Source organism: Chinchilla lanigera, unplaced genomic scaffold, assembly GCF_000276665.1.
Source record: "Chinchilla lanigera isolate Chin_1 unplaced genomic scaffold, ChiLan1.0 scaffold00031, whole genome shotgun sequence".
NCBI classification, from domain to species: domain Eukaryota; kingdom Metazoa; phylum Chordata; class Mammalia; order Rodentia; family Chinchillidae; genus Chinchilla; species Chinchilla lanigera.
This window is the reverse complement of record NW_004955432.1, coordinates 2,891,170-2,918,559: the sequence shown is the minus strand read 5'-3', so window position 1 is coordinate 2,918,559 and position 27,390 is coordinate 2,891,170. Positions and strand designations below refer to the sequence as shown.

The 27,390-nt window shown below is 46.2% G+C and overlaps 1 protein-coding gene and 1 long non-coding RNA gene across 4 annotated transcripts in view; one reads left to right on the top strand and one right to left on the bottom strand.

Moving 5' to 3' along the window:
• The window catches only part of Slc28a3 (solute carrier family 28 (concentrative nucleoside transporter), member 3), a 55,603-nt gene extending 29,637 nt beyond the window's left edge, over nt 1–25,966 (bottom strand). Inside the window, exons 1-3 of one of the 3 annotated variants that reach the window (XM_013516021.1) lie at nt 23,566–23,651; nt 11,634–11,760; nt 1,265–1,354 (exon numbers count right to left, since the gene is read on the bottom strand). Coding sequence is in view for 2 of the 3 variants with exons in the window: in XM_013516020.1 (XP_013371474.1) it covers nt 1,265–1,354; nt 23,566–23,625 (150 nt within the window). In the remaining variant the exon portion in view is untranslated. Of the gene's footprint in view, nt 1–1,264; nt 1,355–11,381; nt 11,542–11,633; nt 11,761–23,565 lie in introns of those variants that run through there. The other 2 variants (XM_013516020.1, XM_013516022.1) reach the window with 2 other exon arrangements.
• LOC106148906 lies at nt 11,786–17,475 on the top strand. The gene is made up of 3 exons (XR_001234662.1): nt 11,786–12,078; nt 13,993–14,208; nt 16,963–17,475. It is a non-coding gene; the product is annotated as an uncharacterized LOC106148906 (long non-coding RNA).
• Nucleotides 25,967–27,390: the final 1,424 nt, after the last annotated feature.

The window sequence follows — 27,390 nt, the reverse complement described above, 5'->3', positions numbered from 1 at the left end:
GCGCAGTCTGTGGGTTTGGCAGACGTCTGACGACATATGTCCACCATTACAGCACCACGCAGGACAGTTTCACTGTCCCCAGATCTTATTTACCCCTACCTCTTCCCCGATCGCTGGAGACCTGTTCTCTTTGCTGTCTCCATACTTAGGCTTTTCCCAGAAGGAGGAAAAGTGGAGTGGCACAGTCACTAGTCATTCCATAGTGACTGCTTGCATTCTGTAAAAGCACTTAAGGCTTGTGTAGTTCCCTGCGTGGCTTGCTGGTTTGTTTCTGGAGTTACCCTCACTGATGTATCTGTTCACCTGCAGAGGATATCGGGGCTGCTTTCAAATTCCGGCACTTATGAATAAACCTGCTATAAACATCTGTGTGCAAGTTTCTGTGTAGTTTTCTTTTTAGTTCCTTGAAGAGTATTTAGAGACATGAACACTTTCTACAATATGTTGAGTGAAATACCCACCTCATATTCTGCGTACCAGGTAATGTGGGTAGTATAATCCCAAGGTGGATTACATCTGCTGACTTCTAAGATGCAAGTTGCAGATTTTTTTTCTTGAATTACAGGCCATTTTTTAGCCTCTAAAGTTTGCTGAAATAATTTTGCACATTTTCTACTTTAAACAAGTTGCCCTTTTACCAAGAAAAGGTTTGCCAGAGAGTGGTGCCGTCACAGGCACTCAGTTACGTTTCAAAGGACGATCTACATGAGTAATTTGCTCGCTTACCAGCAGTAAGATCCCTTTCAATTAAATTCTACCCAGAATTCAACACATACATGAAATAAAAACAGAGCTCTTCAGACTGGTTCAAACTCAGGCGACAGTGAGGGACTTCTGGGCTTGATGGATATCACTTTAGAACCATCTGTGAGCTGCCTTCCTGTGGAGCTTTTGTCCGCATCACTTTTTAGGAGGTCAAGGTCTTACTGTGTGGTCAGCTGACCCTGAACTCCTGAGCACAGGGACTCTCCTGCTTTGGTCTCCTGAGTAGCCCGGACTGCAGGAGCGCATCACCACACCTGACTCTAAGCCAGTACTTCTTGTCCTGGGATTGAAGTGCCCTCCAGGGAACTCTGAGGACAGGTGTGTAAGCAAATGAGACCTCTCTGTTTGGCTTAAGTGTCTTTGCCATGGCTCTGCCTCACACACACTGAAAATCACTTAGTGTCCTCCTCTGAGGCCACTGGCGCTGTCTTCCTGTCTCACAGAGCCAGGCAGGCGCCTGCTGTCACACAGCATGGCCAGGGTCTTCCACCAACCCTACCTGTTTGGTGGTTCCTCGCTCCCCGCTTTGCACAACTCTACTCCTTATTGAGTTGTTTCCTGCTGTGTTCTGGTTTTCAAGGTCCCCACCCTAAAAAACAAAAGAACAGATTGCAAAAAATGAAGTATCAGAGCCCAAACACACACAGCCTTTAGTGAATGACACCCAGAAGAATTTTGAAGGATGAGACACACAAAGATTAGATGTTTAGGAGGCACTGGATTCAAGAAACTGCATTTAAGGAACACAGATGAACTGGGCACGGCAGTACCTGTCCATAATCCCAAAACTTGGGAAGCAGAGGCAGGAGGATTGCCATAAGTTTGAGGCTGGCCTGGCCTATGTAGTGAGACTCTATTTCAAACACACACAGATGAGCCAGGCGTGGTGATGCACGCTTGGGATGTCAGCTACTAGCAGGCTGAGGCGGAGGATCACAAGTTCAAGACCAGCATGGCAATTTATCAGAGACCTTGTCTCAAAATAGAAAAGGACAGCGGAGAGTGGGTGTTCATCAGTACAGTGCCTGCCGAGCATGTGCTTTTGAGGTCCTGGGTTTAGTCCCAAGTACCACAAAAAAAAAAACCAAAAAAAAAACAAACCAAAAACTAAATCAAAGCAAACAAGAATGACACAGGTGATTTTTGCTTTGCTTTGTTCTGCAGAAGGAAGGAGGTGTCCTACCGAGGACCAGGATGGGTGACCCTCCAGGCCAGGCACTGCTACCGAGCACAGGGGGCCTTGGGGAGGCTTCCACTCTCCACCTATCACACCTCCCAGGGTTTCATACAAGATGAAATAAGTGAAGTGAGCTGGGAATGGGCTGGGAATCTTATATTCAGAGTCTAAGGCTTAGACGACGGACTTACTAAATGTTCATGTGTTTGTTTTGGTGTAAAGCATCCCTGTCACTAATGAACATGTGTGAATGTCTCATTTTGTGAAGCCATCTTGATTTCACTATCAGGAACTAAGGGTCACTCCAGATGTGACAAACCCCTGGTTCTTTGCACTTTGATCTTTTTGCAGTGTCTAGTTCAGTGATGGCGAACCTTTTAGAGCTTTCAATGATACAAACAGTCTGCTGTGGCATGTGTGTCATAGGTTCTCCACCACTGGTCTAGACTTTCTCCCATTGTGTCCCCAACTTGCCTTTTCCAGGGGAAGGCAACTGATAAGTGGTATCAGGAAATGTCCTCTGCTGGGCTCAGGTTGGGCCCTCAGGGGGCTCACAAGCTTGCGGACAGCCTGGACAACTAAGTGAGACCCTGTCTCAAAACAAAATAAAACAGAACTGAACAGAGCAGAGCAGAGCAGAATAGAACAGAACAAATACACACACACACACACACACACACACACAACAACAACAACAGCAGCAACAAATATGGCCTGGGGTGTAGCTTAGTAGCAGAATGCTTGCCTAGAATGCATGAGGTTCTGGGTTCCACCCCCAGCACCACAAAGTAAAAACAAACAAAAACAAAGAAAGAGAAAGACAAAAAGAAAAGAGATATGTATGATCTTTTAACTTCAGAACGCTAGATGGCCTAAAGAATCTAGAAAATATCACAATTTCAGCTTGTATCACGTTTTCCACTTATCAAAGATAAGAATGTATCAACATGTATCAAATCTTACTGTACATACAGGATTTATGCACACCAGTACTCTTCTGTATTTCCTTCTTGTGTTATAGCTGTTTACATCTTTCTCTGGCATGGCTCTTCATGCGTAGCTGACGCTAACCATTACTGAACTTGGTGGTGTCAGTGTCACTGGTAGAGCAAAGCAGTGACCCCAGGCGCTTGGTATAACAACATGGCGGCGCAGAAGGGAAAATGCAGTCTGCGAAGGCGACAGAATGTTGCTAATGGCTGAAGTTTGACTGACGGTGCTTAGGGATGCGTTCTGCTATTTGACTATGGTGGATGCTTAAAATTTTCCTTAACATCGAGTTAAAAACAAGACTGAATCAGAGTTGCTGGGAAAACAGGACACAAGTCACGGTGAGGGAGGCTTCCAGGTCCCTAGTACAGTGTGTCCTGGCCACGTCCCTGTGGCTGGGGCAGCACACCCGACACCCACACCTTAGAGAAGGGAGCTTACTTTGGCTCACAGGCTCAGCCACGGTCAGGGGGCTCCAAGGCAGGAAGGGCTTGCGGAAGGGCCTGGTGGAGGACAGCTGCTCAACCCACAGCAGCCAGCAGAGAGAAGAGGCACGACGGGCAGCAGCACACAGTCCTCCAGGCCACAGCTTTGGGGCGGGCGGGACCAGCCTCTTGTCACCAGGCCCAACTCCTAGGGCACCTAGGCTGAACTCACTGCAGGAAAACCCACCCACCATCCCTCATTGTCCAAACAGGTGAGACATGGGGGACATTGTAGCCCTAGACCGTGACAATGTGTGACACTCAGCTGGCCACATGGTCCCCAGCTTCACCCCCCTCCCCCAAGCACAGTCTCTGTTTAGTGTCCTGGTCCCTCCAGAATACGCATCCTCCTGGTTCCCGGTGGAGCTTCGGCTTTCTTGGTGCTGATGACTCCTGCCACCTGGTGGCAGGACCTGGAACTTTCTTTATGGAACAGAGGGACCCTGTCGTTTTGGAGGTGCCAGATGTCTGAGAGGCACTGTGCGTCCTAGGGATGGAGCACTGCTCCTCGCTGTGGCCGCGGGGCACCTCAGGCTGTGTTTCTCGCTGTGTAATGGCATTGTTTGCTTCTGGAGTCCAGGCCTTGGACTTTTCGGTTTTCAGTAAGGACAACGTCTCCCATTTGAGGATTTGCAGTGGAAATGAAGGAGTTAGTGTGGGAATTGATTTGTGCCTGGAAAATGACCACTATGGTCACTGCGTTTTTGTTTCTTTCAGAATAGAGTCCTGGGGCACAGGAAGGGGCTTGCAGCTGCCTCTTAGTCCACTGCTTCTTCCACATACTTAGCAAGTCAGATCACGACGCACGGCTCTGCTCCCGCGCCTGCATCCCAGGCAGCTTAGAAGTCAGCACTCACGCTGGGGGGCTTCACGCGTGTTCTAAGCAGTGCACAGCACGCTCAGGTGAATTTCTCTGGTTGCTTTAGTCACTGGGCGTATTAAAGCTGATGGCTCTGGATTCAGCCCCCTTTCAAGGCCAGAGCCTTGTAGCCAGGAGAACACTGCGCCTGGAGTTTCCTTCCCAGGAAACTGTCTGTCTCTGAGCTTGCATTTCCTTTGCTTCTAGAGCCACAGTGGCTGTTACAGGGAGGCACAAGGACCCTTTCTATATTACCTTCTTCCCTTCACAGGCTTTCTAAATCATACCATAACTTCTAGGACCCCAGGGGTTACTAAAACTACCTCGCCCATTGGCGGTGTCCCCTTCTGCTGCATTTTAGCTGACATGTGGCTTCCCAGGAAAAGCTATATTTCTAAGCTTCCTTTGCAAAGCTGGTTAGTGGAAGCGGTGCCTTGTGAGGCAGCTTGGATAGTGTTCTCATAGGGGTGGCTGGAGTCTGCTCCTGGTCGCTTCTGTCATTTCTTCTGTCCTGCTACCGGGTGTGCAGACAGCTCTGTCCCAGGCCTAGAACATAAGGACCGCATCCTGGTGATGCCGAGGAGGGATGTACCAGGAAGAACCTGGATGCCCACAACCTGGAGCGGCCGCTCACACTGCCCAGTTAGGCGTAGCTCCCACAGTGCCTGCCTTGCACTGCGCTCTGCCTCCCACACTGCCAACAGGACTTGGCCGGGAGTGGATCCGTTACCATGGACAAGAAATGGAAGCCTGAATAAACCTCTTTCTTCCTAACTTACCTAGCATATGGTGTTGTTACTAGCAACATGAAACAGACTAAGACAACAGACCTGCTTCCCCTACATCTCCAAAAAAGGTCCCTAAGGTCAAGATTTAAATGCTGGGATAAAAGTGTTAGAAGTATATCTCTAATTTGTATTACTTTTCTGAGCTTCTCTATGTGATATAACCTTTCTGTAATCCTTTCCAGAACATGCCTGGTGTGGTGGCACAGGCCTGTGATCCCAGTACTCGGGAGGCTCAGGCAGAAGGATTGTCCCAAGTTTGAGACCAGCCTGGGCTACAGAGTGAGCTCAAGGCCAACCTGAACTGCATAGTGAGACTCTGCTTCAAAAAAGCCAAAAACGAATAAATAAATAAATCAATGCAGAATATGGCACAGTTCTAGAATAGAACAACTGCCTCAAGTAGTAAGGTAAATTTCCAAAATGCAGTACAAATTGACTGTAGGGAGTGGGCCTGACCTTGATCTTAGAGCTCCCGTTTCTTCAAATATGGGCATGTTGTCTGCATTGTGACTTACAGCTTGGGCTCTGTGGTTATTGCAGGGTGCACATCCGGGCATCATTTCTTGAGGCCTTGGACTCCAGTAAAGGGGAGGGCGGCATTATCTCCTCTGCGGATGGGACAGCTCGCCCAGTGCTGTGCATGACTGGTCCTGGCTGGCTTTTGTGTAATTTTCTGGTGTAGCTTGCTTCTCACTTGCTTGCTCCGGGGTTTTATGGTTACGTTGCCTTCCATTGTTAAGGCTTGGCTTGGAAAAGTTGACATCTATTTGATGGGGCAGATCTCTATAAAGTGAGATCACTCTCCTCCCACCTTTCACTTTTACAATCTACACATGTCAAATGTTTTAAAGCCATTTATCCAAATGCTCCGGCTTTTCCGGGAAAGCCTGCATTTTCACACAGTATGCCGGAAGCCTCTAACCTGGACACATTGCTCTTCCTCCTCTTGGTGCTTGTGACTTCCTGGCTCAGTCTTGAGTGTGTGTAGACTGTCCCTCGCTGAGATATGACTTCAGCTCCAGCCATCTGCATTTAGAGGCTGGGAAGAAGCACAGTAGTAGTGGGGGGACTCGCATGGTCATCCTGGGGCTGTCACTCTTCCTTTGCAAGATCTGTCACCTCCAAATGCCCTGAGAGGTTTGACTTGGGTGCAGAGAGGGAGGCTTCTGTCCTGCTCTGAGTGGCGATGACACTAGTCGTGTCTATGACTTCAGACACTGCTAACATTCTACCTTTCCTTGTGGCTTTCAGGAACCAGGGCAGAGGAAACTCCCCATATAGCGATGCCAGGAGGGAGGAGAGGCAGCGTTCTTATTAGGGTTTAGACCTAAAATGTCCCTTAAAGGTCTCCTCTGTTTGGAAGGAGACATGGAGGCGCTGTACTTGTCGGTGGGTTAATCCATGGTTGAGTGGAGCTGCGTGTGCTGCCAGGAGGCTGCGCCTCGTTGGAGGTGGTCACTGGGGTTGTGACCCAGAAGGATGTCCCCTTGTCCCCAGTTGCTCCCTTCTCTCTGCTTCCTGGCCATCGTGGGGTGAGTGGCTCTCCAATGTCACCCCCTTCCACCAGGCTATTTTGCCTTGCAGCCAACCAACCGTGACTGAATCCACTGAAAACCCCAAGCCCAAATAAAACCTTTCTCCCTTACGTTGTGGTTGTTTCTGGTAGGTATTGTGCCCAGCAGTGAGAGAGCTGACTAATACAGTTCTGTCCCCAAAGTGGAATTAAAGGAGGGCTTCTGACCAGATTTGTGAAAAGGTTAACAGGCAAGTACTCATGACACTGTCTCCATGAGCTTTCTTGGAGGAACGGCTAGAGGAAGAAGTCAAGCAAACATGGGCACATTATGATGAAAAGAATGATGATACATTTTCAATCTATTTAATAGTTTAAAACTAGTTCAAAAAGAAGCCATTAAACTAGGCAAACAAAAATCAGCAAAAGAAACCAAACAAAAATTTGAGAACATGAGAACCATACAGTGAAAACACACGGTGCATGGTGATAAGAGACTGAACAAACACTTCTGGCAAATGGATCAATGGATTTGATTGACGGAATCAGATGGAGCCACAAAGAAAACAACCACAGATTGAAAATGGCTCTTTGATCCAGAGAGGTGAAAACTACAGTGGTCATGGGCTTAATCCATTCTGGCTGAATTTTGTACAGAAAATAGAATTTATGTGTCTAAACAGAAGCAATGTCTGGGCACAGTCTCCTGCTCCCAGAAGCCTGGCTACCTTTACAGTAAAGGCACAGGATGTCACACAGGAAACATAGGCAGCAATGTCTGGAAACACATTTATGAGAAGTTCTCTAAACCTTTTGGGCTATAACAGATAAACAGGCAAAATCAGGATAAAGGAAACCAAAGTAACAACAATAGGACTCTAATTGGCATCTTTTGGCCTCTATAACTTGAACAGAGAATACATTGCGGCCAAGCCAGTTATCCGTTCCCACTGCATATTTGTTTCTGTTTCCTTAGAAATAGGACTGAATTCTATGGGCTCTGACACCATGCAGCATGGAGGTATTGCAGGGCAGATGGTGGAGCCAGGGCACCCCTTTCAGGATGTTTTACAATACATAAAATCAGTGTATAGGTTAAAAAGAAAACCAATCATATGGAAAGTTACTAAAATGTATTTATTTTTTGAGGTACTAGGGCTCCAACCCAGGGCCTTGAGCACACTAGGCAGTTTACCTCTGCGCCACATCCCCAGTTGAAAGTTAGTCACTGAATCTGTGATGGATGAACTGTGCGTCCGTATTAACATATTAACAAAACAATTGATCTCAGTGTGGTGGAGGTGAATTACGTTTGCAGCAGACAGGAATTCTTTTTACTACCATGAGGGCCTTTCATTCCAAACAAGAGCTCCATCTCCTCCTGCCCGTTGGAGTGGAGGTGTCCGCTCCTCTGCAGAGCGTCTGCAGGGCTTCCTGACCACCCGACCCAGGCGTGTGCTAGGAAGCAACCTTTGTGGATACAACTGCAATACGGGCCCCTTCCCTTTTCCTGGTGTGTCGTCGGCCTCCGTTTCGCTTCTGGGTGGGTCTGCACTGCTGCCCAGTAAATCTACTCGTGAAGGACATCAGAGAATAAAAGCCTCAGCGTTGTGCTCATTTGGATTGTGGTCATTTAGAGTCTTAAGAAGAAGAAGGAGGAGGAGGGGGGAAGAACATAAATGGTTTAAGCATCCTGCTTAACTGCAAAAAACTAATGTCACAGTTTCTCTAAAAGTGGTTCTTTTTCGCCCTTTGGAATGGGCGAGAGTCCTGATTCTGCTTGGCAGATGAAATGCGTAGATTCCAGCGTCTTGGAGGCCCCTACAGGGCCAACGTGGTTGAACGCACAATGTCCACCAGGTGGCGCCCCACCACGGCTTGGCGTCGACCCTGCCCTGCGTCCCCACGCGATTCTAGTCGCTATTGGCTCCAGCAGAAGGAAAGTGATTAAAAATAACCTGCTAACCCACAGCCTCAGTTTTATATACGCTGTTTCTGATACTGTCCAAGGTGTTTATTTCTAATAAAGAAATTCCGTCCTTGTCAAATAGCACTCCGATATTACCGCCAAAATTTGACACAAACTGAAAACAAAGAAAGTAAAAACATGATTAATGCCTGCCACTTATTTGAGTGGAAAAGAAAAGGATGGACTGGTGGATGACAGGAAGGTAGTACCGGGGGGTAAATAAATGATAATGCAAGCATAGTAAAATATTAATTCTGGAATGCGGGTGGTAGGTACACAGGTATTCACTATGAAATTCTCACTTTTCTGTATGTTTGAAAATGCTTATAGTAAAATGTTGGCAGAGAGAAATAATGCTGGATTATAAAATACTTCAGGAAAGAGACAAACTAAAGGTTTATGTCCCCCTGACAGGCGTAGGTTGGAGCTCCAATCCACAGCATGACCGGATGTGGGCAGAGGCCACTCTGGAGGTAATGAAGATTAAGTGAGGTTGGAGAAATGAATACATAGAGATAAGGTGAAAGAATGTCTAGGGAGTGTCTAGGGAGAGAGTTAGTGGTTTTATAAGAAGAGACGCCCCCCTCCCCTTGTAGAACGAGGTGGCGGACGGGAGCAGAAGGCTGGGAAAGCAGCCTGGAAAGCGGCCCCTTCCGCTCTGCGGCCTTGGGCTTCCCACCCCGCAGCCCTGCCGGAAAGAAATCTGTGGCTTAGGCCATCCAGTCTGCGGTATTTTGTTTGGACAGAGAAAAAACAAGAAAATCTAGTCTTTTCAGAAAAATGTGAGTTAATAAATATTGAAGAAATAAAATCACCGTTTTAAACTCTCACAGTAATACATCATTTGAGTAGACGGTCACTCATGGAGGCCACACCGAGTAGCAGGTCTGCTGGACTCTGAGACAGCTGAGTACCGTGCACAGCTGGACATTCACACAGACCCGAGCCCCTCCTCGGGTCGCTTGCCGGTAAGTGTTAGGGTGGAGCATCTGCCCACGGTTACCGACCCCACTGGGGCTAAGCTGCCCCGAAGCTGGAATAAGGACCCTGACCCATCCTTTTTGTAGAATAAGTTCAGAGATTCATGGGCTCCTGGCACAGAAAAAAGGATTTTCAGGACTAGTCAGTAAGGGGCGTGGGAGAGTTTTAGTAGGCAGAAATCTGCAGGTGCACGCATAGAGGTAGAGGGCGCCCTGGAGGAGAAGCGTCGCTCTTGGAGCCTTTGTGTGGGGCCCCTGACCCACTCTGCGGGCCCTGGGGAGGACGCAGGAGCAAAACCAGGCAGAAAGGAGAGAGGAAATAGATTTTAAATTGTACTTTTAAGAGGGACTGCAGCTTCAAGACGCAAAAGTTACTCAAGCCTTTTTCCTTTCTAGGAATCTCACTCTTAAAAAAACTCCTACAGGTCCTTTTACAACAAGCGGTAATTGGGCTCTGGGCCTGTCCTCCTCTGCCCTGTGCACTGCGCCTCCTCCCCCTGCGGCAGGAGCAGCGTTGGCAGCCTTGGATCTGTCTTCAAAAGTGTGCACATGGCTGCAACTAACCACGCCCAGCTCAGGAGGAGGCTTGGGTTTTTGAAACAGGATCTCACTATGTAATTCAGGTTGGCATTGAAATCACTATAGAGCCCAGGCCTTGAACTTGAGGTGATCTTCCTGCCTCAGCCTCCTCAGTACTGGGATTATGGGCATGCACCGCCACACCTGGCTTATTTTTAAAATTTTTAATAGGTAATTTAAACATTCTTTGGATTCTCTCAGTCTGTTCCTTTTATTAGGTTCTTGCTTTTTCTTAATGAAGTCAATCTATGTGATTTGAATATTCCTGAAGAATTTTGGGTGCCACGTGTCTGGAAGAGAAGGAGCTAATTGGAGCAAGGGCATGCTGATATGGGTTGCCCTGGATAACTTCACCTGGTGCTAGCATTTGCAGTCTTCTTAGAAGTACAGTTTTTGGTTATGATCTCCTTGTCTCTGCTCTGCCTGTCTTCTGTCTTTTGATCCCACCCCATTACCGGGTCATCACCGACAGAGGGACCAAGTGTCGTTACACTGTGACTCGGGAATAACACACACACACACACACACACACACACACACACACACCAGCACCCACGCGGTGGTGCAAGTGTGTCCAAATCCAATCCTAGAAACAACCAGACGAACGCTACCTACAGGAGCCTTTCAATAAAGCATCTGATTGATCTTAATGTCGAAAAGTGTATGGTGGGACCTGCATGTGGCAGAGTCTGGGTGGTGGCACTGCCCAGACCCCTGCAAGGTGGCGCAGAGGACCCGAGCGAGGAGCTGGCGGGGTGGAGTTGGGGGTCATGTGGGTGCTGGGTACACACTGCGGAAGGGCTCAACGACCAAGACTTCCCCTTCACCAAATGCTGTCAGGCTCTTCTATGCCTGCTTCTCAATTTAGGCCTCCGTCTTGATCTAAAAACCCTGTAGACCCTGGCTAGGCGTGGTGGCGCACCCCTGCAATCCCAGCTCTCTGGGAGGCTGAGGCAGGACTGCTAAGTTAGAGCCCAGCCAGGGCAACCTAGTGACTTAGGGAGACCATGTCTCAAATTTTTAAAAAGGGAGGGGGTTGCAAAGGCCCTGCTTTTAATCCCTAGTACTAAAAAACAAAACAAAGCAAAGCAAAGCAAAACAAAACGTACACACAAACACAAAGCAAAACAGAAAAACCTGCCGCCTGTCAGCACAGACCGATGTTGCCCAGGAGCAGACCCAGCATGGCTCTTGCTAGCTGTGGGCTGGGGGGGCCTCAAGTTTGCCCCTGCCCACCCCGGGGCAGCTGGGCTCTGAGCCCCTTGGAGGAGCTTACCATCACGCATCCTGCCGCTGCCCCCGCACGCGCGAGGAGCCTCCTCTGCCACCCAGAACCGGCCTCGAGGCTCTTTGAAATGCACCATCCGAAAGCCCGGCTCTGTCGTCCTGAGGCTGCAGTGTGGAGGACCCTCGCTTGCTCAATGCCAGTTGGTAAATCCAGTGGGTGTCACGCCGCCCACCTCTTCCTGGTTGTTCAACTTCCACCCCTCCGGTTCTGACACGGACCCCTCCCTGTTTCCTCATTCACCTGTGTGCCGAGGTTGGCTCAGTCCTGCCAGCCCCACCCTGCCTCAGTGGCCGAACACTGTGCCAGGTGAGCCCTCCTTGCTGCACTGCGGTTCATCTCAGGCCTCGTTCTTTGACATTAACCCAATCTGGAAATAAGATCAAAAGATTTGGATTGAATTTCCCAAAATGACTGATTTGTAAAACTTCTATATAATAGGGTCTTCCCAGACAGGGGCTGGTCCAAGTCCTATAAACACAGAAGTGTCATCTTTTCCTCTTTTTGTTGAGTTGACGTTTGTGCTGCTCATTTGTACTTGACAGTGTGTTCAGCCTGGTTCTAATATCCCCTGTTGTTTCCTGTGTTTTTCTGACTCAGGCTGCTTTGTTTGACTAGAGGTCCTCCTATGAGGTTTTATTGTGTCCCTGAAGTTCACATCACAGCTTGGTGAGGCAAGGCCTTTGAGGTGAGTGGATTCACACCCTGTCGCCCAGTTCTTTGTAGAGAGAGTGGTTTATTGTCAAAGCGAGTCCCACGGAGTCCCGCTTGCTCTCCCACCCGTCTCCTCTTGCTGCCAGGGAGCCACGGGTGGGGCAGTGAGAAGACTTCACCAGGTGCCAGTGCATGACACTGGGTTTCCCAGCCTTCTGAAAGGTGATAAATGGGTCTCCACTGGGTGGGAGTGACTCCACTTCCCACGTTCTACAGTAGTGCCACAGAATGCACCGGCGTAGCTTCGTGCCTTTGACTTGCTGATATCAGCATCACTCTTCTCTTGTTTGATGGTTTATTGGTGGATTGATTGTGGTACTGAGGATTGAATCCAGGCAAACGGATTCATGCATGCTGTGCAAGTGCCCTAGCACAGGGGTACATACTTCCCCAGTCCTTTATTTTTAACTTTTTATTTGGTACTCAGGTCTTACTAAGTTGCCCAGGCTGACCTCAAACTTGCAATCCTCCTGCCTCAGCCTCTGGAGAAGCTGGGATTATAAGCGTGTGGCACGGTGCCTGCACTGTGCCTGGCTCATTGTTGGTGTCTGATTGTCCTGAATGAACTCAGTGGTTAATAAGTAAGTCCTGTAACCTTTCTGCTCCTGAGGGAGGAGATGAGCGCTGGGATGAGACAGGTTAAACAAATGTGAAAAGCCTGTCAGTCAGGAGACCCAGGGCAGAGAGCAACACACGGAGTCCAGAATGACTGCCGTCCTCACCGCTGCCATTCCATTCTTCATTTACATCTGCTGGGAGACCAGGGGCACCTTGGACACACAGCTTGGATCTGATGCTGGGCCAAGTGCGTTTCTGCCAGGATGACCATCCCAGTGCCTATTCTGCATGAGGGAGAAGCCAGCCAGGATTCGGGATACCGAGGCCCCCCCTCTGTCCTGGTAGTAGCTGGGAGTCTGCTCACCGCCCTCTCTCACTCTGTAGAGCGTACTTCTTTTCCATCTTCAGTAAACGTGCATCCTCGCCACCTTTTCTGTGCGTCTTGTTCAGTTCTTTGTTCAGGACACCAACGATCCAGAATCTCTTTGGGATCCTAAAGCTGGTAGCATTGCTGTAAAAAAACCCAGTCTTCCCTCTATATTAACTGCTTCCATCTTCTCCCATCCAAGAACTAACCAGGCCCAACCCTGCTTAACTTCCAAGATCAGACGAAATCAGGCACGTGCAAGGGGCTGTATCTGTAGACGCTGCTTCCGTGTTCTTACCTTAGACTCGCTCTTCAACTTGCTCCAGTTTGGCTGCGGTGCTTGGCACTCCGTGAACATCACTCATCTCAAAGTCCACGCCCGCTACATTGCTAAGTCCACCTTCCGCCCTGCACAGTGGACCACTTCCTCTCTGAAACGCTCCCATCCTCGGTTTCGGGGCTACCACACTTTGCTAGTTTCTCCTTCCACCTAGACTGCTTTTGTCCCACTGCAGCCTCATCACAGCTTTCTACTCCAACTTGCATGTTGTAAACAGGCCTGGGCTCTGGCCTAAGTGCTCCTATTAATTCCTCCAGTCAATACTCTCCAAGGGCTGGCTGTAGAGTAGACTGTGCGGAATGCTGGGGTTTATATATCTGGCCCTTGTTCTCAGGGAGTTTAGAAGAAAAGCTGTGAACTCTAAACTATCAAATGGGTTCTCTTGTTATCATCGTGATAAGAACTATGTCCAGGGTATTATTGCTGCAGATAAATTGGAGTGAACTTGGCTGTATTTAAAATTCCAAAAATAGAAGCTGTTTAGTCATGGGAAACTGAAAATGCTCGCACCAGCAAATTATCTTCCTACAGGTGAAGAGAAAATAAACAAAGAAATAATCCCTTTGAGTCTGTGAGGCTAACATTCTTACCTCTTATTTCCTTGTCTGATTTGTTTTCCATAGGCCAACCCCAAGTCTGTCTGAAGGGAACAAAGGTCAGACTACAAAGTGGTTATAGGTTGCTCTGTTTATAAAAATGCTTTCACCTGGCTAGCACTGAGAGCACTTCTGATCCTCAGAGCTGGACACTACGAAACTTTACATGTTATGTAATATTTAAGGCATACAAAAAAGATATGAAGAATACAACCACAGCTGTCTGGGAAGCACGTCAGTCAGGTAACAAGATGACTTATTTATAAAATTAAGGTTAAGAAGTGTAACCTCAGCTCCTTGCTGCAGTCTGTCTCTGGAAGAAGGAGAAGTAGAGGCAGGGTCAGGGGACATGGGTCATTGTTCATGAGCTCGTGCATTAAACTCACTTATGCCAAAGGTTGCAACTTCTTGATTTTTTGCATGAAATTCATATATGCTACCTAGAAAACTTCAAGGAACTAGAATTTGAAGAGAAATTTTTAAAATCATGTTCCGTTGTTTGTGGCATTCCAAAAATGGAATACTAGATATAAGTGGGTTAAATAGATGCAAATTAATCAGAAACACATGGTATAAATTTACAGCAGGTACAAAGTTTAAGAAAAGTGGTTGCTCAACTAAGAATGGGATCCAAATACCCCAAAACTTCTAAAAAATAATTTGCTGATGTTCTTTGTAGAGACATAGACATAGAACCCCCTCACCCAGCAGGTCAAGGGACACAGAGGCCCTGAGGCTCCACATTCTGCTGATGTGGTAACAATTCAGACCTGCGTGTGCCTCTTTCACGGGCTCCACTTCAGCGGATTCAGGGTCTTCATAAGGAGAGATGCGTTTCACAGGTGGATTTCCAATTCAGTTTGGCCTATACCAAAAATAGCATCCCCAGTAAAAGGTTTAATTAATAGTTGCTGATACTTGAGCATTTGCTGGGTGCAAGTGTTTTACATTAACTTCCAAATAATCCTATGCTGCGAGGCATTATTTTACCTATTTGGGGATGAGAGAACGGGGAGAGAAGTTAGGCAACTTGCCTACATGGTGGACCTGGCAGACCCAGGCAGTGCGAGTCTGGAAACTCAACTCTTACGTGGAGGAACCTATGTTTTGTCCTCCTCATACCCAGTATATGGCTTTCAGCTTTCCCACCCAGGACACCTTGTCCTTTCTTCTGACCTTTCATTCAGAAACTCCTCAGTGGCTTCCCTTTTCCTCCTTCCCCTTGACAAGAGGCCACTGGCTGTCTCCAGCCAAGGTCTCAGCCACACAGTACAGTCAGTACCCGGAGCCTTCAGGTAGTCTCTGCTGTTCCACCCAGGGTTTCCCAATCCTGCCTTCCTCTTTCCTGACTCACTAAGGCCTTGTGCTTTGCAGGGGAACAAGGAAGTGGTGAAGTGGGCCAACAGGAAGCCGACAGTTGGTGGTTCCCAGAAACGCTCCCCATGGGACCTTGCCCTCCTGCTGGGTCCAGCTGGCCCCGTGTGTAATCACACCTTCCTCCTCTCGTGTTTCATCTGCATGGCTCTGGGCCTTAATGAAGCACTTTTTCTTTCAAACCTGCCCACATTAGACCAGTGTTCACCAACCAACTTCCTCCTTCCAAATGTTCCTGAACCGATGGATTCTGGCCAATGAGAAACTCAGTGCCCAGTCACTTTAATTAGAAAAATCAAAGTTCTTTAAAGGTAACAAAGCTGTAAAGTGGAGCACGAAGACGGAAGTAGGGCTGTGTGGTTTGTATCCTCCCAGTGGCCAGAGTGAGGAACTGGGGGCCCATAAGGGCACAGACTTGCCCATCCTGGCCCTTTGGGGCTATGGCTGTGTTGTAAGTAGCTCTGCCACATATTAATGGGCTGTTTTCCAATTATGCTTCATGCAAGGCTCTATGCCATTACTTCAGTTATCACTCTTTATAATTTGGCTGGTAGCTTATTCTAGAATGTTCCTGAGCCCACAGAGTATAGAAATTTTGTTTTAAACCTAAACTAATCATTGCTCATGGGTTCTTGGGGCCAGGGTTTTGCAGTCAGTAAAGTGCTTGTGGTAAGTTGAGAACTGGCGTCTGTTTCTCTTCACGACTGCTCAGGCCTCTCCTCTGCAGGATGTTGAATCCTCCATATAAAATGTACTGTGGAATAATTCTTGAAACAGCAGCTCAGGCAATTATATCCTCTGTGCTCTACTGAGAACGCCTCTTCTACCTAGCACAGAGTAGTTGTTCAGTATAATTTGTTGAAGGAAGGAAGGAACAAAAGCTTACATAGAATGCTCATTTGGAACATTTGGGAAGTAGAGTGAATCCTTGACCTCCAGACGGGGTGAAATTACCTCTTATGCCACAGACAGCACTTTTCACCTGCTGTGCTGAGCTAGTTTGCCATTGTTTAATTTTAACCAAGGAGTAGGTGTTTCCAGACGTAGCATAATGCCTGGCACGATGTCCAAGCTCAGTATATTTCAGGTGACTCAGTAAATGTCATGCTTTATGTCAAACAGTTTTGGCTCTCAGAGGAAAAGAAAAACAAGGAAGTTAAAGAGAAGACTGAGGCTTCCTGCCTCAACCATTCCTGGCAATTGGACTTTCTTCCTGATCACCCGCTGGAGGGTTCTTAATCATGTAGCTCAGGTCTCTCTTAATGAATATCTGCCTTCATTCACCTTCAGAGGGCACATGACACGCACACCATCCTCCTCCTCCTTTCTTTTCCTCTCTCAGGTAAAAGAACAAAGCATTTGTCATCTCAAGGCTACAAGTAGTTTCTGGGTCAATCACCTCGCCAGTTATGGGGAGGAGTTAGGTACTACCCAGATCCACAGTGCTGGCTTTGAGTACTATGCTGTACTTGGTCAGCCTGTGCCTCCAATCTGCACCAAACTTCTAGGGAAGACTAGACATCTGGGGTTCATGCTCACAAAATTATATATATGTATAGTATATAGTATATAAATAATATCTATTTATTTATTTCCACTTCTGATTTTTTTTTTTTTTTCCAGTTTGACTGGCAACACCTCAGCTCTTGTCCAGGCCTAGTTTCTCACACTGAGAGTGTCTGGGTGAGAAGGAGTAGCCACATGACAACACTCTGAAAGGTGTCCTGCTCAACTCTTCATTTACAACTCGCGAGGGACCAGGTGAGCCTTGGATACACAGCTTAGATTTGATGCCAGACCAAGTGCGTTTCTGCAGGACAACCATCCCAGTGCCTATTCTGCATGAGGGAGAAGCCAGTGAGGGTTTGGGATACCGAGGCTCCCCCTCTGTCCTGGTAGTAGCTGGGAGTCTGCTCACCGCCCTCTCTCACTCTGTAGAGCGTACTTCTTTTCCATCTTCAGTAAAAGTGCATCCTCGCCACCTTTTCTGTGCGTCTTGTCCAATTCTTTGTTCAGGACACCAAGGACCTGGAAAGAATCTCTTTGGGACCCCAAAGCTGGTAGCACTATGGATAGACCTATGCCAAAACATTCAATAATTCTTAAAAATATACAAATTACCTAAACTGCTTCAAGAAAAAAATGTAAATCTCAACAGGCCTATAGCAAGATGGGTTTTCAATGAGTAATCTCAAAAACCTACCAAAAAAGAAAAATCCAGAAGGGGAAAAAACAGTTTAAAAAAGAGGAAAAAGAAAAGAAAAAAGAAAAAAGAAGAGAGCTAAAATAAGGAATGAAAGAGGGAACATTATACTGGTCTTAGGTAAATAAGCCTGACGTTGTTACTTTATTTTTAATTTTGTGGCATACATATGATGGCCAGGTACCTCAAGAATGAGGAGATTGGATTTCTTTCTTTTTTTCTAAACTACAAAACCAAAAGCTATGCCCTTACTTGAACCATCCAATACCACCACAAGTGGTTGCTGAGCACTGAAAATGCCACTAGTGTGACTGAAGACTTGAACTTAATTTTGACTAACTGAAATTTATTTATTTATATTTTATTTATTTATTTATTTATTTTTCTGGTTGTGGGAATCAAACTCACAACCTTGTGCTTGCCAGGCAGGCACTGTGCCGCTGAGCTAAATCCCCAGCCCCTAACTGAAATTTAAATTGAAAATCAGACACAAGATTCATGTTTCAGAACAGATTTAAGTATGTTTAGAATAGCTTGCTTATAAATCTTCTTTTTTTAGCTTTGAGTTTTTATGAAATTTAAAAGCAGAGCAAGTATTTCCGATAAAAATTTAGTATTTATACTTGTTATACCTGTATAAAATACATGTATGGTATAAATACAAAATACACAGTAGATTTCAAAGACTTGGTCTGAAGCAAAGGATGCAAAATATCTCATTAATTTTGATATGTTAAGTTAAATAAGATATAATAATTTTATAATCAGCCATGCTTGTTTCATTTTATAGTTTTGATGGGACTTGTAGAAAAAAGTTTAATTACGTATGTAGCTCATGTGGTATATTTGTTAGACATTTCTGCCTTTGCCCTCTGCAAATTGTCTGCATATATCTGAGTTCCTGACAATTTCTTGTATTCTTTTCAGTGCCTACTTGCTGATAAGTGAGGGCTACTCTTGTAAAGGAAACAACTGCAGCAGTATTTAAATGAGGGAAAAGCTAAGTTCCTCAGTCCTTTTATCCCAGTGTCATGGAAGGGACTTGGGGTAGAGGCATCTAGTCTCTTGTCTCCTAAAAATAAGTGTAGGAACAACCATGGGCATATGAGCAAAGCGGAGAATATGCATTTTTAAAAATTTCTTTACACACACACACACACACACACGCACACGGATTCCTTCACAAAGCAGGTTATTGTCACACGTGTTCTGTGTTTTAATTCACCTGTGGCAAGGCCAGCTCCAGCCCATGTGTCCTGAGCTGTGGACACTGCTCACAACCCCGGGGATATTCGTACTGCCCCTCTCAAGCAGTGTGTGAAGGAGAGACCGTAAGCTGCCTCTTTACTTTGCAGCATTATTTCCAACCACAGAATGTTCACATTCCAAGTGTCGGGCTGAGAAGTCTGCCAGGGCTCCAGCAGGTTTCCATTCCTATGGGGCTCACACTCACTCCATCTCAGCGCTGACTTCCACTTCACAGACTCTCCAAACCTGCCCAGCTGGCTCACCAGGCAATGCACCCAGTCATACAGCCTCCTTCCTATTGTGCAGTGGAGGCCCAGCTCCTCAACTGAAGACTTTCACAAGATTTCCCTAAATGGGTTCCACCCAAATGACTTCAGAGAACCAGCCTCTCAGCCTCTGAGGCCACCAGGGCAGGGTTGATGCTTGTTCATGGGGAGGAGGGAACCTGAGCTAGATTCTAAAGGATATTTCTTAGTAAAAGTATTCTTTCAAAAACTTGCCTGAATCATCACCTTTAGAGGTTCTGAGACATCCCTGCTGTCAGTCTCAATTCTCTGTCTTCTCTGGGTCCTGCCTCACCTCCTCTGAGTTTGGAAAAGTATTTCAGTTGTCTTATTCGAAAAAACCTTACCCTAAATATGGACATGTGACACATATTTATGGAGTGGGGAAAATTTTTTTAAAAAACTGATGATGAAATAATTGGGTGTCCACAAGAGCCCAAAACTCTTGACTCTATCTTATATAATTCCTTACACTTAATTTCAGGGGACTTAATTTCAGGGGAGACTAGAGACCTTGAGGTAGAAAGATGCTTTTAGAAAATATGGGAGAGATCTGGGCATGGTGGTGCATACCTGTAATCCCAGTAGTTGGGAGGATGAGGCAGGAGGATTGCTGTAAGTTCCAGGCCATTCTGAGCTACATAGTTAGTCATGTGCTGCACAGTGATGCTTTGGTCAACCACTAAGTACATCTGTGGTGGTGGCCCCATATGCTATGAAGGAGCTGAAGAATTCTGATTTCCTGGAGATGGTGTAGGTGCTGTGAGGTTGTAGTGTGAGGTATAACTAGTGTTTGTGGTGGTGCTGGTGTAAACAAACCTTCTGCACTGCTAGGTGTAGAACACTATAGTACTTTACACTTGATAATGCTGATAAATGACCCTGGCTGGTTTATGTATTTACCACACTGTATTGTTTATTGCTACTTTAGAATATACTCTTTTGTGATGCTACATTGATGGTAGTGAAGCAGAGGATTAGAGTGTGGCAAACTGGTTGGGCAAGTGGGTGTGGCCTGTAGCTCACAGTTCCCAAAGCTCCTCACCTGGGACTAATCACAGAGTGCTGTCTTTAACTCTTCTTGCAAGAACTTGAGCAGGTTCTCGATAGGATGGCCTAGATCTTATCCAGTCTGAAGAGTGGGTGATACAGACAGCTGCTGACCAGTGGGGGCCACTGTGAAATCAGTGCTGCTCCCTGCAGTTGCAAAGGTGCACCTCTTTTCTTACATTTCATTGGCCTGCACTCACTCTTCAGAGCATATTCCTGCCTTTTTCTACCTTTAAAAAATGTAAAACCTTGCTAACATTTTAGATTTGACCAATGCTTTGTTCAAGACAAGAAGAATCTAGAAATCGCTTCTAGAAGGAGACCCCAGCACCTTAAAACCCAGGGACAGAAGCCACATCAAGTGGTTGGCCTGCATCACCTAGGTTTGTGTTAGTTTGCCCTATGATATTTGCACAGCAAGGAATCACCTAAGGATGTATTTCTCAGAACACTTCCTGCTGTCAATGTATGATGGTTCTGCCACACCAGAATGGCTGAAATGAAAAGCCAGTTGAATAATGGTGAAGACATGGAGGAGGAACAGGAGCTCCCACTCTGCTGATAGAGGAGTGAAGTGACACAATCCTTTAGGAAACCAGTCTGGCATTGTTCCAGTGACCTAGCAATTCTACTCCTGGAATGACTCACAGTAAATCATAAAGCTTCTTCTCTCAGAGCACATTCAAGGGTATTCATAGTTGCACTGTAGAAATGCCAAAAATCTCAAAGGACACAGATGTTCACCAATGCTAAAATGTATTGACCATGGAACATTCAAGGGACAGAGCACAAGGCATCAAAGAACATGGGTGAATTGCAGTTCCAGAAAACACCATGAATGAATCTTAGAAAACTGAGCAAAAGAAGCTGGGAATGAAAGAATTCATCCTACTTAATGTCATATACATTTAAAAATAAGCAAATAATATATTTTACATATCTTTGGTTAGATAAAGTTTAAAAGCAGCACAAGTGCTGCTTGAGGAATAAAGATGAGCCTAGAAGTATTTTCTATAGAGTAGGGATAGTGGACAGCCCTAGGAAGCTCCTCCCGGGAGAAGGCAGTAGTAGCTGGGAGGCATGGCAATGCCCTGTTTCCTGACGTGGGTGGACGCTAGCTTCCTCAGATGGTGCGTACTTGGTTTTATGTGCTTTCCCCAAACCCTGTGCGATCCAGAAGCCCTGGCCTTTCCAGGTTCCCCCACAGTAGTGTTCTTGGCCATGCTTTTGTTTATCTCTCTTGTGGTGGGTTCCTAAAGAAGCTCAGATGAATGCAGAATATGAGCTTTTCTAGATTATCTAGACCTTTATCCAGATGTACGGAGTCACCCAAATTCCAACAGGCCTCAAGTGTAATACATTCTCTTCCTTGTTCTAATCTTATTCCTAGATTTCCTGTCTAAACAGAGGGAATCTCTTCCATGCTGACATCCCAAGCTAGAGACATTGACTCCTCATTCTTTTGTCTGCCCCAGTACTCGGGTCACTGTTAACGTGCTCACACTGTGTGCCAGGGCCTGGTTTTCACAATATACACTGTGTTACATCTACTCTTTTGTACGGCAGTTCATTTCCTTCCCTTGACAGCTCTGACATAGGTAACATCATCATTCTACCTTATAGAGGAGAATGTGAAGGTGCAGACAGCAGTGGCACCTTCAGTATGCTGACCCTTTGGTACAGCCTGTGTCATTGGAGAACCTCCACGCCAGCAACAGCCTTACTCAGGTGGTGTTTTCTACAAAATTTTGCCTGTTCCCCGTATTTTACACATCTCTCTAATTTCATTCAAAATAGAGATTCCTCTGCCTTTTTCTTCTCATCTGAGAGGAGATCTCCTCCATAACCTCTGGCTGCTGTGAGATGATACCCACAGTCCGGCAGAGAGAGAGAGAGAGAGAACCATGGGCTCACGAGACGTTTGGCATCATGTATTACTCGTATTGAAAGACTTCACTCGTTTACCAAGTTATTTGTTCAAAACATTTACTCATCCTGCAGAACACTCAGGGAGCAAGTAACTCACAATCCAAGGTTTTACTGTACTGGGAACTGAAGGCAACTGAGCAGAAGCAGATGCAGAAGGCAGTCTGCCTCTCCCGTCTTCCTATAGGCAGGCACAGAGTTCCCTCCCACAAGAAGCCCTCATCCCAGACAGGAAGAACAGCTCCGACCCCAACAAGGCAGGGGTACTGAGATGAGCCTGCATAACCTGCTTTAACAACAGGCACCTGCACTGCCCACCAGATCCTCCTTACACTTCCTGTTCACCGGCTCAAAATGTAATTGGCCCTAAAAATGTCCAAACCTCTTTTCCTTCATCTCATCACTTATCACAGTGTATTTCCCTTCTTTAAAATGGTACATAAACTCCGAAGTTTAACTACTGCTTTGAGTTTTTCACTTTTCTGTCAGGGCCTCATGCATGTGAAATTTAAATTATTTCTGAAATTTCTATGTTTTTCCTCTGTTAACTTGTCTTTTATCACTGATTCATAAGGCTTGGGAACTGGAAAGTTTTCCTTCCTCCACACTTACAAACTGTAAGAAGGGCAGTATCCTGACTGGCATACAGGCTGGCACACTGGGCCTCAGGGAGGGTACAGGACTTGTGGGTGGAGAAGTCACGACTTGTATCAAAGATCTTTCACAAGTCTCTTTCTTTGTCAGCACTTAAAAGCTCTGTTTTGCTCAGCTATGACCACAAGGCCCAAGAGGGAGACACCACTCATGTGGACCTTATCTCTTTCCCAAAGCTCTCAAGCTGAGTGGGTCAGGACGGGAAGCACAAGCAGGAGCAGCTCCCAGAATCTCCATTCCACACCTGGTCAGAATGGCCTGGCCTTTTTCAGCGCTGAGGAACACACAGCAAGTGCTGTGCCACTGAGCTATACCCCCACCCCTGCTGATGTTTCTGACAGGTTCCTTCTCAGGCTGTGCCCACCCCTGGCTGGAGCATTAATCACGCAGTGAGCTTTGGCTGACGACTGACTGGTTTGCATAAACCAGCCACTCTGGGGAAAGCACCTGGGCCACCATGGGGTGGAGGCTGTGGCACCTGGGTTCAAGAAGGAAATCCGGAGCACTAAATCCAACCAGAACCTGAATCCTCGTTCTCTGCCTTTCACCAGTTCTCTGGAAAGGTGCCTGCAGGTAAATACTGCAACTGCTCTAGTGCTGTGAGCCGCAGGGGAGGAAAGGAAGGAGAAGGCCGTTTTGTTTCTGAGTGACAGAGCAAATTCGGATCAACAGAGGTCCGGAAAAGAGACTTTTCAGGTTTGTCAACCCAGAAGAGCCCAACGAGGAAAAATAATGGGCTGAAAATGTACCTTCAAAATGCTTGAGAATCCCACTGCTTTAGCCAAGAAAGTTGCCAAGGAGCAAAGAAGGAGCATTGTTTCTCTTTACTTTGCCTCAATCGGAGAAGAGAATGCTGCTCACCTGGAAGCCGGTGTTGTGGTAGCCCCCCACTCCGAGGGCCGCAGGATGTGTCAGCTCCATGTTCTGTTCTGCTGTCTGGGATCCGAATGCCTTTCCAAGCTCTGAGCAGACGTCCTCCTAGCAAAAGAACACAGCCTCTGCTGATGTCACGGGGCCACCTGCAGCTGGGGAGACCTGGGCATTGCTTCAGTTTGGAAACTTCTCAAAGACGGGCTGGCACCAGGTTGGGGTGGGGCTGGAGGGGCTGAGGGGCGGGACAGAGGCCTCTAGGTGGCCCGCCCTCCACAAGCACCTTTCCAATCATTCCTGTGGCTGGCTTCTCCTTTCTCCTGGAGAGAAAACTTTGGTAGTGTACAACAGAAAAATGACTCTTTCTCTATGGTCCACAGCGAAATAGTCTGTTTCTGTGGATGCTGTAGGGGACCAGGATGGTACAGGGGGTTGGTTCTCATCAAGTGCTTTCTGTCTGGTGCCAAGCATGTTAGGCTCAGTATATACAACCCCAGGTTCTATCTGGAGAAATCGAGGCTTAGGAAAGTTCACACTTGTTCAATCAGTTAGGTGATAAAGGGACGATGAGTGTCAGGTTCAGGCCTGGTCATTCCAAAACCTTTTACTACATTGATACGTCAAGCTGAGTGGCTTTCAGAACCCAACTTACAGCAGTGTAGAGAACTGGCAGGTAAATGAAGGGTGACCAACCGCTCACTTAGTAAAAGGAGTCTTTGTTGTATGAGTTAGCTATAGAATTCTCTCAAAATAGGGATTTACCCCTCCAATGTTTAAAATGAACTACTATGCATCTAGTAATTACCAGAATTGTGTGATTTCTGTGAAAACATGGAAAATGCTTATGATAAATGAAAAAGTAGAGTGCTATAATTTGATAGTGTAAAACAATCGAAAAAGTAATGGAAGAAAATACCAGCTCTTACTAGTGTTATTTCTTGGTTGTGGCTTTTATGGGTGGTTGTTATTTTCTCCTTACTTTTGTGGAATTTTATATAAAGTGTATGACTTCTACTAATATGATATATACTGCTTATCAAGGTGAAGGGTGCATAGTCTGGGTTCAAAGCCTGGCTCTCTGTCTTCATTATGGGGAATTACAGCTTCAAAGCCAAATCTAGCCCACTGCCTTTTTTTAACCTGACCCAAGAGCTAAGAATAAGAATGGGTTTTAGATTTCTAGGTAGTTGAAAAGTAATCAAGAGGAAAATATATGACAAGTGAAAATGATAAGAAATTTGAATTTTAGCATCTCGGAATAGAGTTCAGCGTGGACAGAAGACGCCATGCACTTGCGCATTGTCTGTGAGAGCCACCTTCCCGTGAGGGTGGAATGACAGAGACTACAGCTCACATCTCAACTATCGATGCCCTGGCCCTGTGCAGCAATAGTGTGCTGCCCTGAGTCAATCCACAAGTGAGCCAGGCAGGTGACCTTGCTCCCTGCGCCTTGGTCCACCATGGAATGAACTAACTGTCTTGGAGGCTTGGAGATACCGACCCTGGGGAGTTTGTGTGTGAGCTGCAAGGCTGTTTCCTCTCACCTGGTGCAGGTGGGTTGAGCCTGGCAAGAGTCGGCAGCAAGCTGGGGGAGAGCAAAGGCTTTTAAGGAGAAGTGGTTGCCAGGCAGGCAGAGGTGGTTGCCAGGCATTGCAGTGGGTTGTCAGGTGTTGGTCTGAGGGGTTGCTGTCTTGAGGAGTCCGGGGCAGAGATAGTGTGACCTGCTTCTTGGGTGGCTGTGTAGATGTACCCAGGCTTCCTGGGACAGAGGGCTGGGACACTGTGCTCTGCAATGGTTTTTCCTGGGGAGTGTAACCCTACCAGTGCCAACGTTAAAGGACTGCTGGGTCGATAATATGAGTTACCATGTATACTCAGAAACACTAGACCGCGCCCGACACATAGTTCAGTACTGCCCAAACTTTCCTTGGGTTTGAGCTCTTCGGTGCTTCTATTGATGAATAAGACTTGGGGATTTCTCTTAGTTCTTCCCCATAATGCAGTATGACACGATTAGTAGCACTGTGTTGCCAAAAACAAAAAGTCTAAACTAGAAGTGGTTGAGACAGATACAGATAAACAAAAAGTAGACATGTGGGAAACTGACCGTGAAGCTGAAGAAACAAATGCTGTCCCCTGTTCTAACCTCTGTGAATTTAAGGCTCAATCTAGTGTAAGGTTGTGATCCTTACTTTCTGGAGGAAAAGAGAAATCTTCGTTCCACCATTTGTGGTTATAATCACAGAAACTTGGTTTCTGACAGTCTTATAGATACCTCTCAAAATGCAATCCCATGTGTTTTCTGCCCACTGATGGTAGGAAAAAAAAGGTTGAGCCAGGTATGGTGGAACACATCTGTAATCCCAATACTTGAGAGGCTGAGGCAGGAAGATTGCTGCAAGGTTGAGACCAGTCTGGGCTACACAATGAATTCAAAACTGTGCTGAGCTACATAATGAGATCCTGTCTCAAAAAAAATTTTTGTTTTGAGATTTTGGAAAGAATGCAAGGATCTTTGAGAGAACATCATTATGCAGCCCTGATAAAAAGCTAGAGCAGCTTCCTCTCCTTTCTCTGACTATAGCAGCCACAAGGGACAGAAACCCGAGGAGAGTATACTGTGCACACAGCCATGACCCTAAAATGCCAAACAGTGGCCAGATCCAGAGAAAGCCCAAGTTAAAATGCTTGCATTCAAATTTCAGACTTCTTTACAGCACCAGAATTAATATGATGGATGGGGCTATCACTTAAAAGGGTAGAACCCAGGGGCATACCTGGGTGGCTCATTTTCCTAATTTGGAAGTAGACAGTGTGATTGGAAAATAAAGTAAAATGCCTTTCAATTTACACGCCTGCGTTTGAAGTCATTCTCCAGTTGTGCAGTCATTGCTCACAAGGACCAGCTCGTGCCAAGGCTGACGCAGCTATCTCTTCACACCTCTGAGCTTTTTTTTGCCCTTCAATCTTAGCTTTAAACTTGGAAACTATTGCATAGCAATTAAGCAACTGGGCTTTCTGTCACATAATTCTTGTATACTATTCCATCCTTCAAGAGTTGACTTATAGAGAACTCACTGGTCCTGTGTACATAGCTTGTTATTTACATTCTGGCTTTTTGAGACAGGGTCTTGTTATGTAGTTCAGGCTGGCTTTGGACTTACTAGTTAGCCTCAAACCAGGTTAACCTCAAACCCATGGTGATCCTCCCACTCAGACTCCAAGTGCTGGGATTATAGGTGTGTGCCACCACAGCCGGCTAACATCTCAGTTTATTGAAAAAAAGTAAGAAATAAATATGTATATGGTAAGGGATTGCCTTTCTTGTCTTAATGCCTGTAGTTTTATAGTGAGATCATTCTTTGTGACAATATTTCCAAGAGGAATCAAATAAAATTTTAAAAATTGCATATACCATCTATCCTATGTTGAGAGTGGTATACAATATGTTACAGTATGATTATTATTTCCACTTCCTGTCCTTTCTGAAGAACATTTCATGTGTTACACATTGCCATTCATATATATGCTTGAAACTGTTTTATACATAAATCAAATCATATTAATATCAACAATATTGATATTAAAAATAAATAATAAAAATGTAATCCTGAGTGGCTTACAAGTTGGTTTAATTTTTCAGATCACTCAAAGGAAAAGAAAAAGCAATATAAAAATGTACACTCATGGCTGGACGTGGTGGCACATGCCTGTAATCACAGCACTTGTGAGGCTGAGGCAGGAGGATCGTTCCGAGTTTGGGCCAGCCTGGGCTAAAAAGTGAGCTCAAGGCCAGCCTGAACTGCATAGCAAGAC